Source organism: Rhinoderma darwinii, chromosome 6 (genome assembly GCF_050947455.1).
Source record: "Rhinoderma darwinii isolate aRhiDar2 chromosome 6, aRhiDar2.hap1, whole genome shotgun sequence".
Taxonomy (NCBI): Eukaryota; Metazoa; Chordata; class Amphibia; order Anura; family Rhinodermatidae; genus Rhinoderma; species Rhinoderma darwinii.
Window position 1 is genome coordinate 121928449 of NC_134692.1, and position 14804 is coordinate 121943252.

Below are 14804 nucleotides of genomic sequence, written 5' to 3' on the forward strand. Positions count from 1 at the left end.
AAGCCAAACCGGTAGAGTAGCCTAGTGGGTCAATAACCTGCTGGTCCTAACACCCTGTATATAAAGTTAAATATGTCTCAATGTCTTTCCCCAAGGTAATCAGAGGACTAGAAAATGTGTGGGCATATACTGTTGAACCAGCCTAATTGAATTGTTACAGAGTAAGCCTATAGAAGATACAGTATCATGGGCCACCTTTGTTCTTTTTTATCCCTGTACAAACTTTTCCTAGTCCTCCACTGCTCCAAACACCCATTTCGTTTTTACCTTATTTTCTCTAACATTGTAATACATCTCTCATGCTGAGCTCTTACATTATTCTCTCTGTATGTAGCTCATCCTGAGAGCAGCGTACATAAACATGACTATATAAACTAATAGTCACATGTACAGCCATCATCTCCAAGATCTCCCCTAGTGGATCATATAGGTATTACATGGATATTACAATGTTAGAGCAGTCCTTCTTCATAAAAAATCTTGGAAACTCTAATGTTTTTTCTTTATGGCATGAAGTGTTACATCCGATAGCATGCTTCAGGATAGTTATCTCTGTTTTATGCAAAGATTTCCTGAAATCTGTGATGTTTGAAATAAAAGCGCATTGCAAATCCCACAACACGGAGAGAACAATGTTCTCTATACACTTGAAGAGGAGTGAAGGTCTGCTGAGAATAAAGCAAGATACAACTATCCTCCTGATCATCACGCTCTTACAGTTTGGGCAACATAGTGTATTAAAGTGCTACGGTAAAAAGTCCTGTTTCCCAATTTAAATTCACAATCACATTCTGAAAGTCAAGCAATTAAATCTTTATTGTAGACATTACCTTACATAATGGGTCACAAAGGCACAAGTTAATGGCATGCAATTTGGCTGCCTACAAAGCTCATCTGTGTTTTAATATTACTGTACTGTGCTCCATAGATGTGCATTGCGGTGCTGTAATAGTCTTCCCAAAAAACAATTTGCGTAGTCCAGACCCTGAGAAAAAGTTGTGATCTTTGAAGCCACATCCATCACCTGTTCTCTGCTAACATAATGGATCCGATTTACTATTGGTGCTGCGTCAAAATTCTGGTCTGAGTTGCATCTTTTGTTTGGTGCAAATCATTTTAGACACATTTATTAATAAAACGCGTAAAAATAAATAGATGTATGTAACTCGTCCACCTGGGGGTGGGGCTTAGCGGGAAAAGGGCGTGGCTGAAGATGTGTGAAATTGCGCCCAAATTTTGGTTAAAAAAAGTGATCTAAAGTAAGCCAACCAAGAAGTGGTATAAAGTTGTGCCTAAAGGTGCGCCAAATTAATAATTCAGCATGAACCAGTGTGATAAATTTTGCGCATCTAGTCTTATTTTAAGGCCCTGTTCACACCTGCATCAGGGGTTTCTGTTGTTCTGCTCCGTCAGAACAAGGGAAAGACGAAAGCTACGGTTCCGTTGCACCACAGAAACCTCCGACGCCCGATGGAACCCATTGACTTTAATGGGTTCTATTGGTTTTCCGATGGGGTGTCTGTGATTTTAGCAGGAACAATGGCGCAGAATGCTATCCTGTAATCTCGGCCGGATCTGCGACGGAGGCCCCTAACGGAGCCTCCAACGCAGATGTGAATGAGGCCTTAGCTGTCTGAATTCACAACACTATTAGTAAATCTACCCCATTGTGTCCTAAACAATTTTGAAAACTGTAAATGGTTTCTTTAGTTTTACAGAAATATATTGGTACATTGTAGATTTACAAACTCTGATAATCCGGCATCCTCTGGACCGCTGAGGTGCTAGATGATCTGATATACCAAATCACACAAAAGACACGTATATGAACGTGCCAGCTTTTCAGTGGCTCCTGCAGCTTTAGTGTCAGAACATCATCACTGGCGCTTGTGCAGGCTTATCAGTGTGATCTTCAAGATCTGCCAGGACCCACAAAGTGCTGGACTATCAGCAACCAAGGGTTTTTTAAACAAGTCGTGGTGAACCTGATGCATTATAACTCAAATTCGGCCTATGAGTCCATCCTATGGTGGTACAACTTATTCAGCCAGGAGTAAGAGATAAACATAGATACATACAAATATAGGGTTCATGTACATGGTCATATTGAAACCTAGTATTTGGCAAATCTTTCAGATGCCACAATGCCACATGAGAAGACTGATGGGACTCCTGGGGCATTCTAAGGGTATGTTCACACGGCTTATTTTCGGCCCATAAACGGCCGAAAAACGGCCAAAAATTAGAAGCAGAACATCTCCAAACATCTGACCATTGATTTAAATGGGGAAAACGGTGTTCTGTTCCGACGGGGCGTTTTCTTGAGCCGTTTTTCATTGACTCCATAGAAAAACAGCTCTAAAAACGGTCGTAAACACGAGTTGCTAAAAAAACGGCTTTTTATTAGGTTTTTTATTAAGCATGTGAACATACCCTAAGGGTCCTTTTACGTGGGCCCGATAGGGGCTGTGAGAACAAGCTCCGATCAACAGACAGCTCATTGATCGGTTATGTATGAGGACAAGCGATCATTGCTAAGATCGTTCGTCCCCATACATTTCCATCATGTCGGCAGCATATCTCACTGTTTACACAGGGAAATGTGCTGCCGACTAGGGACCATTTTATTGGCCGCAGAAACTAGTAGATCAGCTGATGAACGAGCATTTGCTCGTTCATTGGCTGATCGTTCCCCTTTTTACACAGGACAATGATCGGGAATGGGAGTTCATATGATGGCTTGTTTGCCGGATCATTGGCCCATGTAAAAGGGCCTTAAGGATTCAGCTATCACGCAATGTTATGCAGAGAAGATACGTTGGGGAGCAGGTCCCACACCTGTAGAATAGCTGAGTGTTTATCTAGTCATTATTCACAGTAGTATACTTTCTAATTATTGATCTATAAGATTACGGCTACTAATGAGGCACAGACTGTTTAGATCTGCTCATCTGTACACTCGGATACGTCCCCTGATATCTATGTACACATCCCACCCATATAGAAAAGCTTCTGTAAACAACAGCCTTCTCCTCCCTTTATCTACAGAAAGAGTATATGCGGAATGAAAGCACTGTATGTACTCTTATTTATATGAAGAAAAACACTACAACCTGCTTCAGGTACAAGGCCTTTCCACGTGTCTTTTCCTAGTAAAATATCTCGGCAAGCGTGATGAGATTTCTTTTGCCGAATGCCCTGTAATAAAATGTTGAATCCCCTTTTTGGTACAGTGAGTTCTTCTTACAGTTTTTGCAGTATGTTCAGCATTCTCTGTATGATGAGACAAGATTAACCATTTAGGAAAACGTATATATGTGTATGTGTGTGTATATGTATATATATATATATATATATATATATATATATATATATATATATATAAATAAGTATCTGTATGGGTTCATTGTATACATTATCAGCATAAAGATGAGCTCTCAGTGGGTTATGGATCAAAATAAACCGGGAAAGAGCATAGTCCAAAATAAGGCACACTTGTCTTTATTTCCCGACCCTGCGATCTACATATAAGGAACGCTTTTCAAACACGATGACCTATAGAATAATAAACTCGTCCTCATCTGAGCACTAAACCAAACAATGAGAATATTAACTGCACCAAGTCAGTGGCGGATTAAGTAGACCATGGGCCCTGGGCTGTTATCCAAACTTGGGCCCCCCTTCCTCACCGCCGCCCTGCCGCGTCGTAACTATTTTTAACACTACCTTTTTGGGCAAGCATTGTTACGATTTCCCTTGTCACAGCGCGGTGTCCCTACATACTGACAGTATCACACTGTGCAGGGACACAACCTCCTGACAAGGGGAATTGTCTATCAGTCCTGGACTGCAGAAAGACTTTTTGTGAAATACAAGGATTTCCTATAATAAACATGTCAGGAGAGGTGACAGATTCTCTATAAATCTAGTGACTCACAGGTGACGACGTCTCAGATTCTAGTAGTTTTTTTCCTCTTTTCTTCTCCATCCGGTCCAGCGCTCATGACGACTTCTCCCGGCCATGACTCATTTCTGCAGAATTTGCCACTCAGACGTCTCCTCACTTTTCCAACATTTCCACACCTATAAACGAAAATAAAGTTATTATGGTGCCACATACTGTGCCCCTAAATATAATAGCACCAAACACTGCGCGCCTGAATATAATACCACACACTGTAAAAGGCCACATACACACAGCCCCCTCCCTGTACATAGTGCCACACACAGCCCCTGTAGATATTACACACCCCCATAGATATCGCCATACACAGCCCCCTCTATATATCACACATCCCCCTCGTAGAGAGCGTTACACACAGCCACCTATAGATAGTGCCATACAGCCCCCCTGTAGAGAGCGCCACACAGCCCTCCCCCTCTTGTAAATAGCACCAAAAAGCCCCCCCCCCTATAAAGAGCGCCACACACATACCACTGTGGATAGCACTACACAGCCCCCCCTTGTATATAGTGCCACACAGCGCTCCCCCTTGTATATAGTGCCACACAGCGCTCCCCCTTGTATATAGTGCCTCACAGCGCTCCCCCTTGTATATAGTGGCACACAGCGCTCCCCCTTGTATATAGTGCCTCACAGCGCTCCCCCTTGTATATAGTACCTCACAGCGCTCACTCTTGTATATAGTGCCACACAGCGCTCCCCCTTGTATATAGTGCCACAAGGTTATGTACACTTTTAAAAACTTTATATTATATATATATATATATATATATATATATATATATATATATATATATATAGTATGTGTGTGTATCAGTGTGATTGATTGATTTTATTAAAAAATATTTTAATTTTTTGAGATACAGCTGCTTTGTATCCTGTATCCGTCAGGTCAGCAGGACTGACAGGATCAGTGACATGCAGGATCCACCTCAAATCTATCACATCTAAGATTATAATTTAGCGCAGGACCTGTTTCACTGATCCCGTCAATCCTGCTGACCTGACGGATACAGGATACAAAGCAGCTGTATCTCAAAAAGCGAAAATATTTTTTAATAAAACGTAATTACAAAGTTTCACCAAACACACATTTTTATTAAAAATAAATAAAACCGACGTGATTTTTGCGATGTTTTTTCCATAGATAATGCAGGTTTCATTTTTTATCATTTTTATACACACCTTTTTTGCTATTTTAGAATTTTTATTCATAAAGTTTGAAAATAATAGTAAAAGAATAAGCTTTTTTACGTTTCAGCTATTTTTTTTGGGTAATAACATAGTTTTACCCTAAAATAGACCTTTTATTTGTGATCGTCACTGTCTACCGTAAATTTTTATATATTACATGTCTATATTAGGGTAATTGGGTCAGCGCTAACAGCACTAACGGCACCCGGCGATCATGTGACCAGTCACATGATCACCGGGAGGAATAGAGACAGCGCCGCTGCTGCTGTCTCTATTCCTATACACAGCGTTCATTGAACGCTGTGTAAAAATACATCAGAGAAGACAGAAGCAGCGAAAGCTGCTTCTATCCTCTCCTCAGGGTCCCCGGCAGTCACTGACAGCCGGAGACCCGACATTCAGCTGCCCGATCGCGCGGGCAGCAAGTTAAAACCCGAGCCGTAGAAAGTCTATGGCTCGGGTTTTAAGGACCCGTCCCTGACCGCTGGCCGTAAAAATACATCCAGCAGTCGGGAACCAGTTGAGCATGATAAGTCAACTAACCTAAGCGCCGGTGACCGCCCGCCCGGCTCTTTTCTTGCAGCTTTGGAGTAACAGAACAGCCGTCCGTCGCTGTTCTGTTACTCAATGGCGGCGCCCGCACTGTCAGGGAGGCGTGTCCTACTCCTGGATCCCGGCCAATTCCCTGCTCCTCCCCATCTTCGGAAGTTAGCAGCGCTAGCGCGCTCAATAGGTTTACAGGTCGATGTGCGGTTCGGGCTGCCATGGGCCCCCTGCGAGCGTCGGGCCCCGGGCGGCCGCCTGAATCGCCCATATGATAATCCGCCACTGCACCAAGTGCCTTACTACCAGGCCGTGTGGACGCAGATTTATTTTACGATTGGTAGACACTCGCAAGCGTAGCAGCCACATGCACATAGAAGAGCATATATCAGGTGTCAAGATGATGGTGCCTTCTAGAGGCAGGGAACGAGCTTACAACCTAGATCAAGGTAGCTGGGAAGTTCAGAGCTGTTCTTCTGTGCTAGATACATGATGGTTTTTGGCCACAGTGCAAACGCTATAACCCGGCCATAATCATAAATGATGTTATATGCAATGATTTCATGTACACTTGTACGTTCGTATCGTGAGATGGGCTGGTGTGATTATATTTGTGCAGTTAGCATGACATGTAATTGTGCCCCTATGCTGCCAAGTTATAGCCTTGCTGTGCCCAGAGATATAGACACTATAGCAATTCCTGTAAAAGAATTAACATGTACAATCAGCTAAGCTGCGGATCTCCACATGTCTATGCTAATCTTTCCATACCATTTTTATATTCAATAAGGAATTAAAGAGAGCAACGGTTTTATTTGAAGTACTTAATAAATGTAGTATATAAACCTCCCAGTAAGGGCCGTAATTACAGACCCATTCATTTCTATTGTCCACGGAAACCTTCCCGTATGTTTACAGGAAGATGTCCGTGCCATAGAAATGCTCCGCAAAAGATTGGACATGTCCTATATTTTGCTTTTTACGGACCATTCTCCAATAACTTATATGGGAGCACGGCCCGCAAATGTGGTTGGCTGTCCGCGGCCCGTGATCATGGAACGGTTGTGTGCTTGGGGCCTAAAGATGCAATGTCTTTTTTTTTATACAAAAATCCTTCCAGGCAGAATCATACATTATCATGGGAAGAATGGGTTTGTATTAAAGTAGGATTGATATTATAAGGGGTTTAATCAAATGTGGTTGGAAAGAGATTTTCACTTTAGCCTTAGTAGAATATGAGATTACTGTGTCAGTAATGCAGCACACTATAATATTTTATAGCATCTTTCTTGTAATAGAGACTAGGTGCAACCTGCATAGTCCATGATGGATTATTCTGAAAATTAGAAAGTGGAACATCTGAGTTCTTAATATGCATCAATATTTCTGCACGGCTATTATCATTGCTTCTTGTAACATAAGGGTATGTGTAATCATATAGCTGACCTGCATAATCCCATAGTACCAGAGAATGAAGGGTTTAATGCTGCCGCCAGTAGCTTTGGATGGATACATGGAATATGTATTTTATTAGCCACTATATGCCAACACGTTCCTGCCTAATCTTGACAAAGTTAACTATTACCTATAAACAACAATATATATAGTATTATATGTGAAGAGAATAAGAGTATGCTTAAAGTGTAACTCAACTTTTGTCAGAAGTTTTGATCGGTGGGAGTCTGAGCACTGAGACCCCCACCGATCGCTAAAACTAAGCTGCAGAAGCGCTCGGGTGAGTGCTGTGCCGCTTCGTTTCTCATCGGCTTTCTTTGGAAAAGCTGAGCTAGCAAGGTACAGACTCATACACTTTCTATTGAACCCGTACACCGCTCACTCTAATTTCCGAGAAAACCCGTTCAGAAACTAAGCGGCACATCGCTCACCCGATTGCTTCTGGCGCTTCGTTTTAGCGATCGGTGGGGGTCTCAGTGCTCGGACCTCCTCCGATAAAAATTTCTGACATGTCAAAAGTTTTTTAAACGTTTAGTTACCCTTTAATAGTGGAAAATTCCTTATGCCATGCAGAAATATACGTAAGGAGCATTTTCTGCCATATACGCCAAGCAGCTTTACGTTATGCCATTACAAATTCATTCAAGTGGGCAGTGCAGCATTTTTAGGCCCAGAGTTCTAGTTCTTACTGTACTAGCCGAAAGAGTCTTCAGTTAACATGCAAAGAGACCGTTCCTACTTGGGCAGTGAATAAATCTATATTTGAGCTTACCAGTAGGAGCGCATGCATCAGTCAGACCAGTGTGCATGTACGCTATAATCCCATTTCCAAAAGTGAGACATGGAACTGAACAGAAAAGAAAAAAGGAACACATTTGTGCCATCACCACATTCAGTGGCCACCCCTATTTTAAAACATAAGCACCCAATAAGGTGATGGCTAGTAGTGTGTCCCCATTTCAGGGCAGGTGCTTTTTTTTAACAAATGAAATATATTAATGGCACATTATGAATAGATGTTTTATGTAACATCATATTCCACTGTAAACAAAGCAATCTGAATATATTAGGTTATTCTTATACATAGGGGTTTTACATTCCCTGACTTCCAACTCCATTCCCATCACTATTCCTATCTATATCTTACTCTCATATTAGCATCTAACCTCATGGTCTATTATTCATTATATGTCATCTCGATTTCTTGTACCTAATCGCCATACAACTTAGGCCGAATTTAGACAACCCTAGTATATGTCCGTGTGGCGGCCATGGAAACAACGGCCATCACATGGAAGCATGTATTTCAATGGGGCCGTTCACATGGCCGTTGTTTCAATGGACCGTGTGAAGGGTCCGTTGAAAAATAGAACATGTCCTATTTTGTTCCGTTTTCACAGAGCCCTCGGTAGACTCAGGTCTATGGGGATCCGTGAAAATGGGACCCGCACGGGTGCAACTCGGACGTGAAAAAGGGCAGTTTTTCACGTCCGAGTTTGCACTCATTCATGTGAATCCTGCCTTACTTGTATTATATCTCTATTTCATCTAGTATTTTTATGCCCTGTCAAGGAACTGCCGGTCTAATATTTTCAAATCCAATTCCCAGCTGTTTAATGGTGAGAATAATGGTTTTTTTTTTCTATTTCCTAGTTGATTATATCCTAAAGGATCCAGAAGAGGGAGACAGACTATTTATTGACAACATTCCACGTTCGTTTCCTCATTACGTAATTCGTGCCCCTGTTCCTTGGCACTCTTCTTACAGTGATACCCATAAATGGAATGAGGATCACCTTTTCACCACGAACCCCATGATGTTGTCTTTGCAAGAACTTTGGATTTCTCAGTAAGCAATTTCATTCTTTGTTTTGAAGCTACTTAGAAAAAATAAAGATCTGCACTGATCAGGCCAGTCAGTGGGCATTGACACAATAGATCGCTATATAATAGGCTCCGTGCACACGACTCATCCTGTACGGCAGCACACTGAGTCCCTGTGGTCCCTACAGGGATGTATGGTGCCGTAATACGGTTTTGTAAAGCTCGGAGGCTGTACAGAGCTATACTATGGCAATGTGTATGAGCTCAGAAGCATTATAGATTCATCCTTTGAAACACTGTTGTCCCTAATGGCTATGTCACTGAAAACCAATAAGATCTCAATTCTGTTGGGTACAGTTGGCAGAGTACCATAAAATAGGAATATATTACTTCTGCTCCTCGATTCTCTCTAGATGAATAGATGTGTGAAAACTTTGAAAACGAAGCAACAGAGGAATGTTTACATGAACGAGTTCTTCAACCCTTTCATCACCGGGGGGTTTCGGGTCTTGTTACCCAGGGTAAAATTTCACCATCATTTGAAGTGCTGCATTGTAAAAGTGAATTTTGTATATAAAAAATTGCCTACCCTAAATTTACTGTACTTGCACAGGGCCTTCTTAGGGTATGTTCACACGCTTACTAAAAAACTTTGAAAATACGGAGCTGTTTTCAAGGGAAAACAGCTCCTGATTTTCAGCCGGTTTTTTAGCAACTCACGTTTTTTGCGGCGTTTTTACTGCCTTTTTTGGAGCTGTTTTTCTATAGCGTCAATGAAAAACGGCTCCGAAAACGGCTGAAGAAGTGACCTGCACTTCTTTTTCTTCTTTTTTTTTACGTGCTGTTTTTGAAAATGAGGCGTAAGAAAATACCCCATCGGAACAGAACACCATTTTTCCCATTGAAATCTTTGGGCAGATGTTTGGAGGTGTTCTGCTTCTGATTTTTCGGCCGTTTATGGCCCGAAAAACGGCCGAAAATAAGCCGTGGGAACGTACCCTAAATTGGAGTTGATAACAAACAAATTTTTATTAATTAAATTGGTCAGAAACAGGAGAAAAAATATATGTATTTTTTCATGTTAGGTTTTAAGGTAGTTTGCTCAATTAATAATATTTAGTCCATAAATATATCCTCTAATTCTCTCGTTCATAGCGATGCCAAATATGTGCACATTGTATAACGTATGACATTACTATAGCGCTGAGAATAAAGACTATTTTATTTTAAAAGGGTCTCCCTCCCTTAACTTTAGACACTGCATCTGTACATGGGTAATAATAAAGTGCAGACATTTTTAGTGATGAGCCGGGGTAGAACAGGTAAAAATTAGTGGCCGGGGTAATTATTGCGTGTTTGGGGTGACGTACATTCGGCATGCCAGGAGCACTAGACACCCACACAAAATGAATTTTTTTTCTAATTTTTTCTATTATTTTTTCTAATTTTATTATTATGTTAACATTAAACTATATTTATTTATTCATTTATTTATTTTAATATGGGGCAAAAGATAGCAGGGAAAAAATGATTGATGTGTTCCCTACTGCTCCTATATATACAGATCACCTATATATACAGTAACACCCCATTAGATCACTGTTTTCAGTGATCTGTATACGCAGACATCCAGAGAAGACGCAGATTTCAGAGAATACAGCTAATATCTGGATGTTCCTGCAGCCATATGACCCCACCCTTCATCATTTTATATGGGGGAAGGGTGTGGCGAAAGGAGGCTGCAAGACGAGAACCCCTTTAATGACTTTCGGCAGAAGTACAAGCCAAATTCACGTATGTCCAATTTCGGAGACATAATATTGCTGGCATGGCGACAATTTTTTTTAAAGGTGCCCCTTTTGTCTTTATGGTTAGGATGTTAAATATTATGTGAGGTTTATATTTTTGCAGTGATTGAAGTGACATTAAAGCTTTTCCATTACCAAAAGAAGCTGGGTCATCATATTAAAAAAATAGTTGTATGACCTATAACCTTTCATATCAAATTCTTTCATGGAGAATATAGAAACATTCCCCTGTGTCTCTTTGTATTATATTCTAGGTTCAGCCATTTGAGATTTGTGCGTACAAAAGAAATGTTGTCTGGCAACTTGCCGCTGCTTCCTGCTGAATTCGAAGAACTGGTTCAAAAGCATTGCCTAGAAGCCCGCACTACATTACGAAATAAGTGAGTCCATTGTGCCCAAGTGTGGGCTGCATTGATAGTGTATATATGTATACCGCTAATGACCGTTATTAGCCTGCAATTACATACAACAAGGCTGAACTGTGACGGCCTCTCATTATTCCTAATCTTTGATCCTGCTGCCAACAGTGAATGTAACGCACTTCACGGCGCTATTTTGTTGGATTCAAGTTGATTATAACCCACGTATTGTACCTCTCAGTGTTACTACATCGAATTTTTTAAAAGCATCATACATGTAAATCGATAAGGTACAAATAGGTGGAATGAAATTCAATTTACCTTGATCCAAATAATTTTTGCTGAATTAGCGATTGATGTACTACATGCTCACGTTGCGTAATTTGGTGCAGGAAATTTGCAGGTAAAAACTGCACCTAATAGTGCATTTTTCAATGTGTTTTTTTTTTGGGGGTGTTTTTTACATTTTGATGCGTAAATAGGTGCATGCTGCGGGTTTTGGTGCGTTTTTCTTTAGAACTAGTCAGACACAATTCGCAAGCGGAAATGCAAGATAAATTGACAATTCTGCAGATTTTAATATATGCACCGCAGTTCAATTTACATGCAGAAGAAAACCGCAGCGTGTACATGAGATTTCTTCAAATCTCATTTGCAAATATGCACGGCACAACCGCAGGCTTCATGCACATGGCCATATTACAGTTCCATTTTGTATGGAGCTTTAATAGGGCAGCCAACGAAGTGCATGGAGCCTTTGCTGTACCACAGCAAGCCCCCGAAAATCCTGGCATGCTCTATGGGATGCAGTATGTAGGAAGTGTTTCTCCCCAAGAAGCATTGATTCTAAAGGAGAATATGTCAGTATTTACAGCACCTGATGGAGTATTGAGCGGCTGCACACTGAGTCCCATACAGTTCCATGGTACCGATTTGGGATAGCCAACTAATATTCTGTGGATTGTGGGAGGAAAGCAAAGCAATCACAGGTAGAACGTACAGACTCCATCTAATATTGTTCTTAAATCAATCCCCTGATCCATGTAATGCAAGCCATCAACGGTAACCACTGTGCCCCATTCTGATAACCTTACAATCGTAGGTTGAATGTGATTATTGAAGACATTTCCAGCAGGTTTGGATTTCCTGCACTGTTGATGTTGCAATCACTTAAAAACAAATGAGTGTGTAAGAAAAGACTTACTGAGCATACGTTGTCTATACACACAGGCATTGCATAATCCACTAAAATTACCCATAGACATAACACAATAGATACCCAACATTTGAATCCCAAAGTACAGGACTTTTTAGCCTCTACCTGACTTTTGAAAGACTCCAGAACCGAAAATAAACAAATTCCCATGTTATGTAAATCTACACAAGTCGCTCCTCTTTGTGGTCCCATTTGACAGTGCAAAAAAAAAACCTGGACCATTAAGAGGTATGTAACACAGCCTCAATATGTTTGGAATTGTTGCCTAGCAGCAGATGCTGGTGTTCTATGAATATATATATATATATATATATATATATATATATATATATACATTGGCAGGTGCCCCTCTGTTGCCATTCGGTTTTCCTACTGCCAATAATGAATTCTTCACTGGATAGCGGAGTTAGCCAGTATCGTACCTGCCATTGAGAAGGACCGCGCAACTCCTATGTGGCCGTAGTGAGAGGAAGCCCGACTCTGAGCTGCTCCCTTTCCTTCTTGTTACATAGTCATAGCCTTTCGCTGCAGCCGCCATTGTATACAGATTTTACAGGTTTCAGAATAGAAAAAAAAGATTGTTTCACTATCTGCTTTTAAAAAATATATAGATGATTCCCGTTAATCCTGAGCCTGTGTGAAGGGAAGCAGGGGATTTGAAGTGCTGTGTGTAAACAAAACAACTCCGAACTCTATAAAGATTTATTATGAAATGATGGTAAAATATTACATTTGGCAATTTTCTCCGTGCGGTTGAGGCCCTTTCTGAGTTTTGCTATGGTGCCCCCATGGTTTCGGTCTATGCCCCTGGGGGTAGCCTTTAAGAAATGTGAAGTCCATCCAATATTTTCTCTTAAAATAATACCAGTTTACGACTATTTAGCCATATCAAAGCCAGAAGTAACAAATGCATAGTAAATATGTGGCTTTCATTTTAATTGTTATGATTTCTCACTTCCGATCTGATTTCCTGGTCATTGCAGATGGATACCACATTGTGCTTCACTTTTTAAGTCTGAGAAGGATAAGTGGATTCATTTAGTCCCCCAGAATGAGAACGACTCCACCATTCAGGTCCAGGAGTTTTTTGCTTGTGTTTCCTCCATGATGTCCCTGCAGCTGCGTAGGACGGTCATCAATTCTCTTCAGGACCTGCTGGCTTTTTTTACAATACACAAGGTAATGAGGAGGCCCAGATATTGATGTATAGTGTTTCTGTATGTCTTAGGCTGGATTCACACAAGCATGTTCGGTCCGTTAAGGACGGAACGTATTTCGGCCGCAAGTCCCGGACCGAACCCACTGCAGGGAGCCGGGTTCCCAGCATCATAGTTATGTACGATGCTAGGAGTCCCTGCCTCTCCATGGAACTACTGTCCCGTACTGAAAACATGATTACAGTACGGGACAGTTGTCCCGCAGCGAGGCAGGGACTCCTAGCGTCGTACATAACTATGATACTAGGAGCCCGGCTCCCTGCAGTGTGTTCGGTCCGGGACTTGCGGCCGAAATACGTTCCGTCCTTTACGGACGTAACATGCTCGTGTGAATCCAGCCTTAAGCACAAAGTACAAACCATTGGGAATGGTGCTCGTTGAATAGCACAGCTACACTATGAATGTTGCATATTACTGCCAAATTCAAGGTCAAAGCCACCCGTCAGTTCTCTGTTCTTCATTATGCATTTCAAAAATTGTCTTTACTCGCTTCTCTGAACTATTTGGTTTTATAATAAACCTTAGAATATAATACAGAATATCCTTGGTATTAGCCTGACTATTCAAGCAGTGATTGGCTTGGGAAGAGTCCGAGATTCTAATAATTACATCCTTTAGGTATAAGAAAGAAGAACTTTCCTTACTGCGGTAATAAGAAAGAGATAGATCCGGAGTATATATAAAATATAACTTTTACTAGGTTTAGTTTAAAACATACGTAACATATGATGTATATAGATGAGGATTTCATGTGCCAATATTGCATGCAATTTCTCATATATTTTCTATGATATACGTTTATATCAAGATTTTCGAGACAGCAAAAAATTAGTCCACCTTTGTAGGGTTTCTTAATCTGTAATATGTTATGGTTATTAACCTCAGGGGGTTCCTCCACATTTCTCTCGTTTGCATGGACCAGATATAAGGGTAATATAAAGATTGTCGGGCAGTTGCCCTCCTACCCCTTTCTCGTATTGGTAGTCCTTTTAGCAGACGTGTCCAAATGTCCAAGATAGTGGTGAACCTCTCCTAGGTAATGATTGGTAAATAGATGTTCTCCCAACGCGTTTCTTGCTGACCAAACGATTCCTCAGGGGAGATAGGTCAAGAAGGCAGCTATATCAAGGTTTAGAATGAGCTCCTTAAAGATTAGTGTAGCTGTCAATCCATAAAGAGAAAGTGCTTTCTGATTAAAGCATGCTTGCACTGGCAAGAGGTTAA

General features: G+C 41.0%; 1 protein-coding gene across 1 annotated transcript in view; it reads left to right on the forward strand.

The window, feature by feature from the left end:
* The window catches only part of DNAH3 (dynein axonemal heavy chain 3), a 359079-nt gene that overhangs the window by 85501 nt on the left and 258774 nt on the right, over window positions 1-14804 (forward strand). The window contains exons 7-9 of the mRNA XM_075830244.1: window positions 8810-9005; window positions 11043-11168; window positions 13347-13542. Coding sequence (XP_075686359.1) covers window positions 8810-9005; window positions 11043-11168; window positions 13347-13542 — 518 coding nt within the window. The remainder of the gene's footprint in view (window positions 1-8809; window positions 9006-11042; window positions 11169-13346; window positions 13543-14804) is intronic.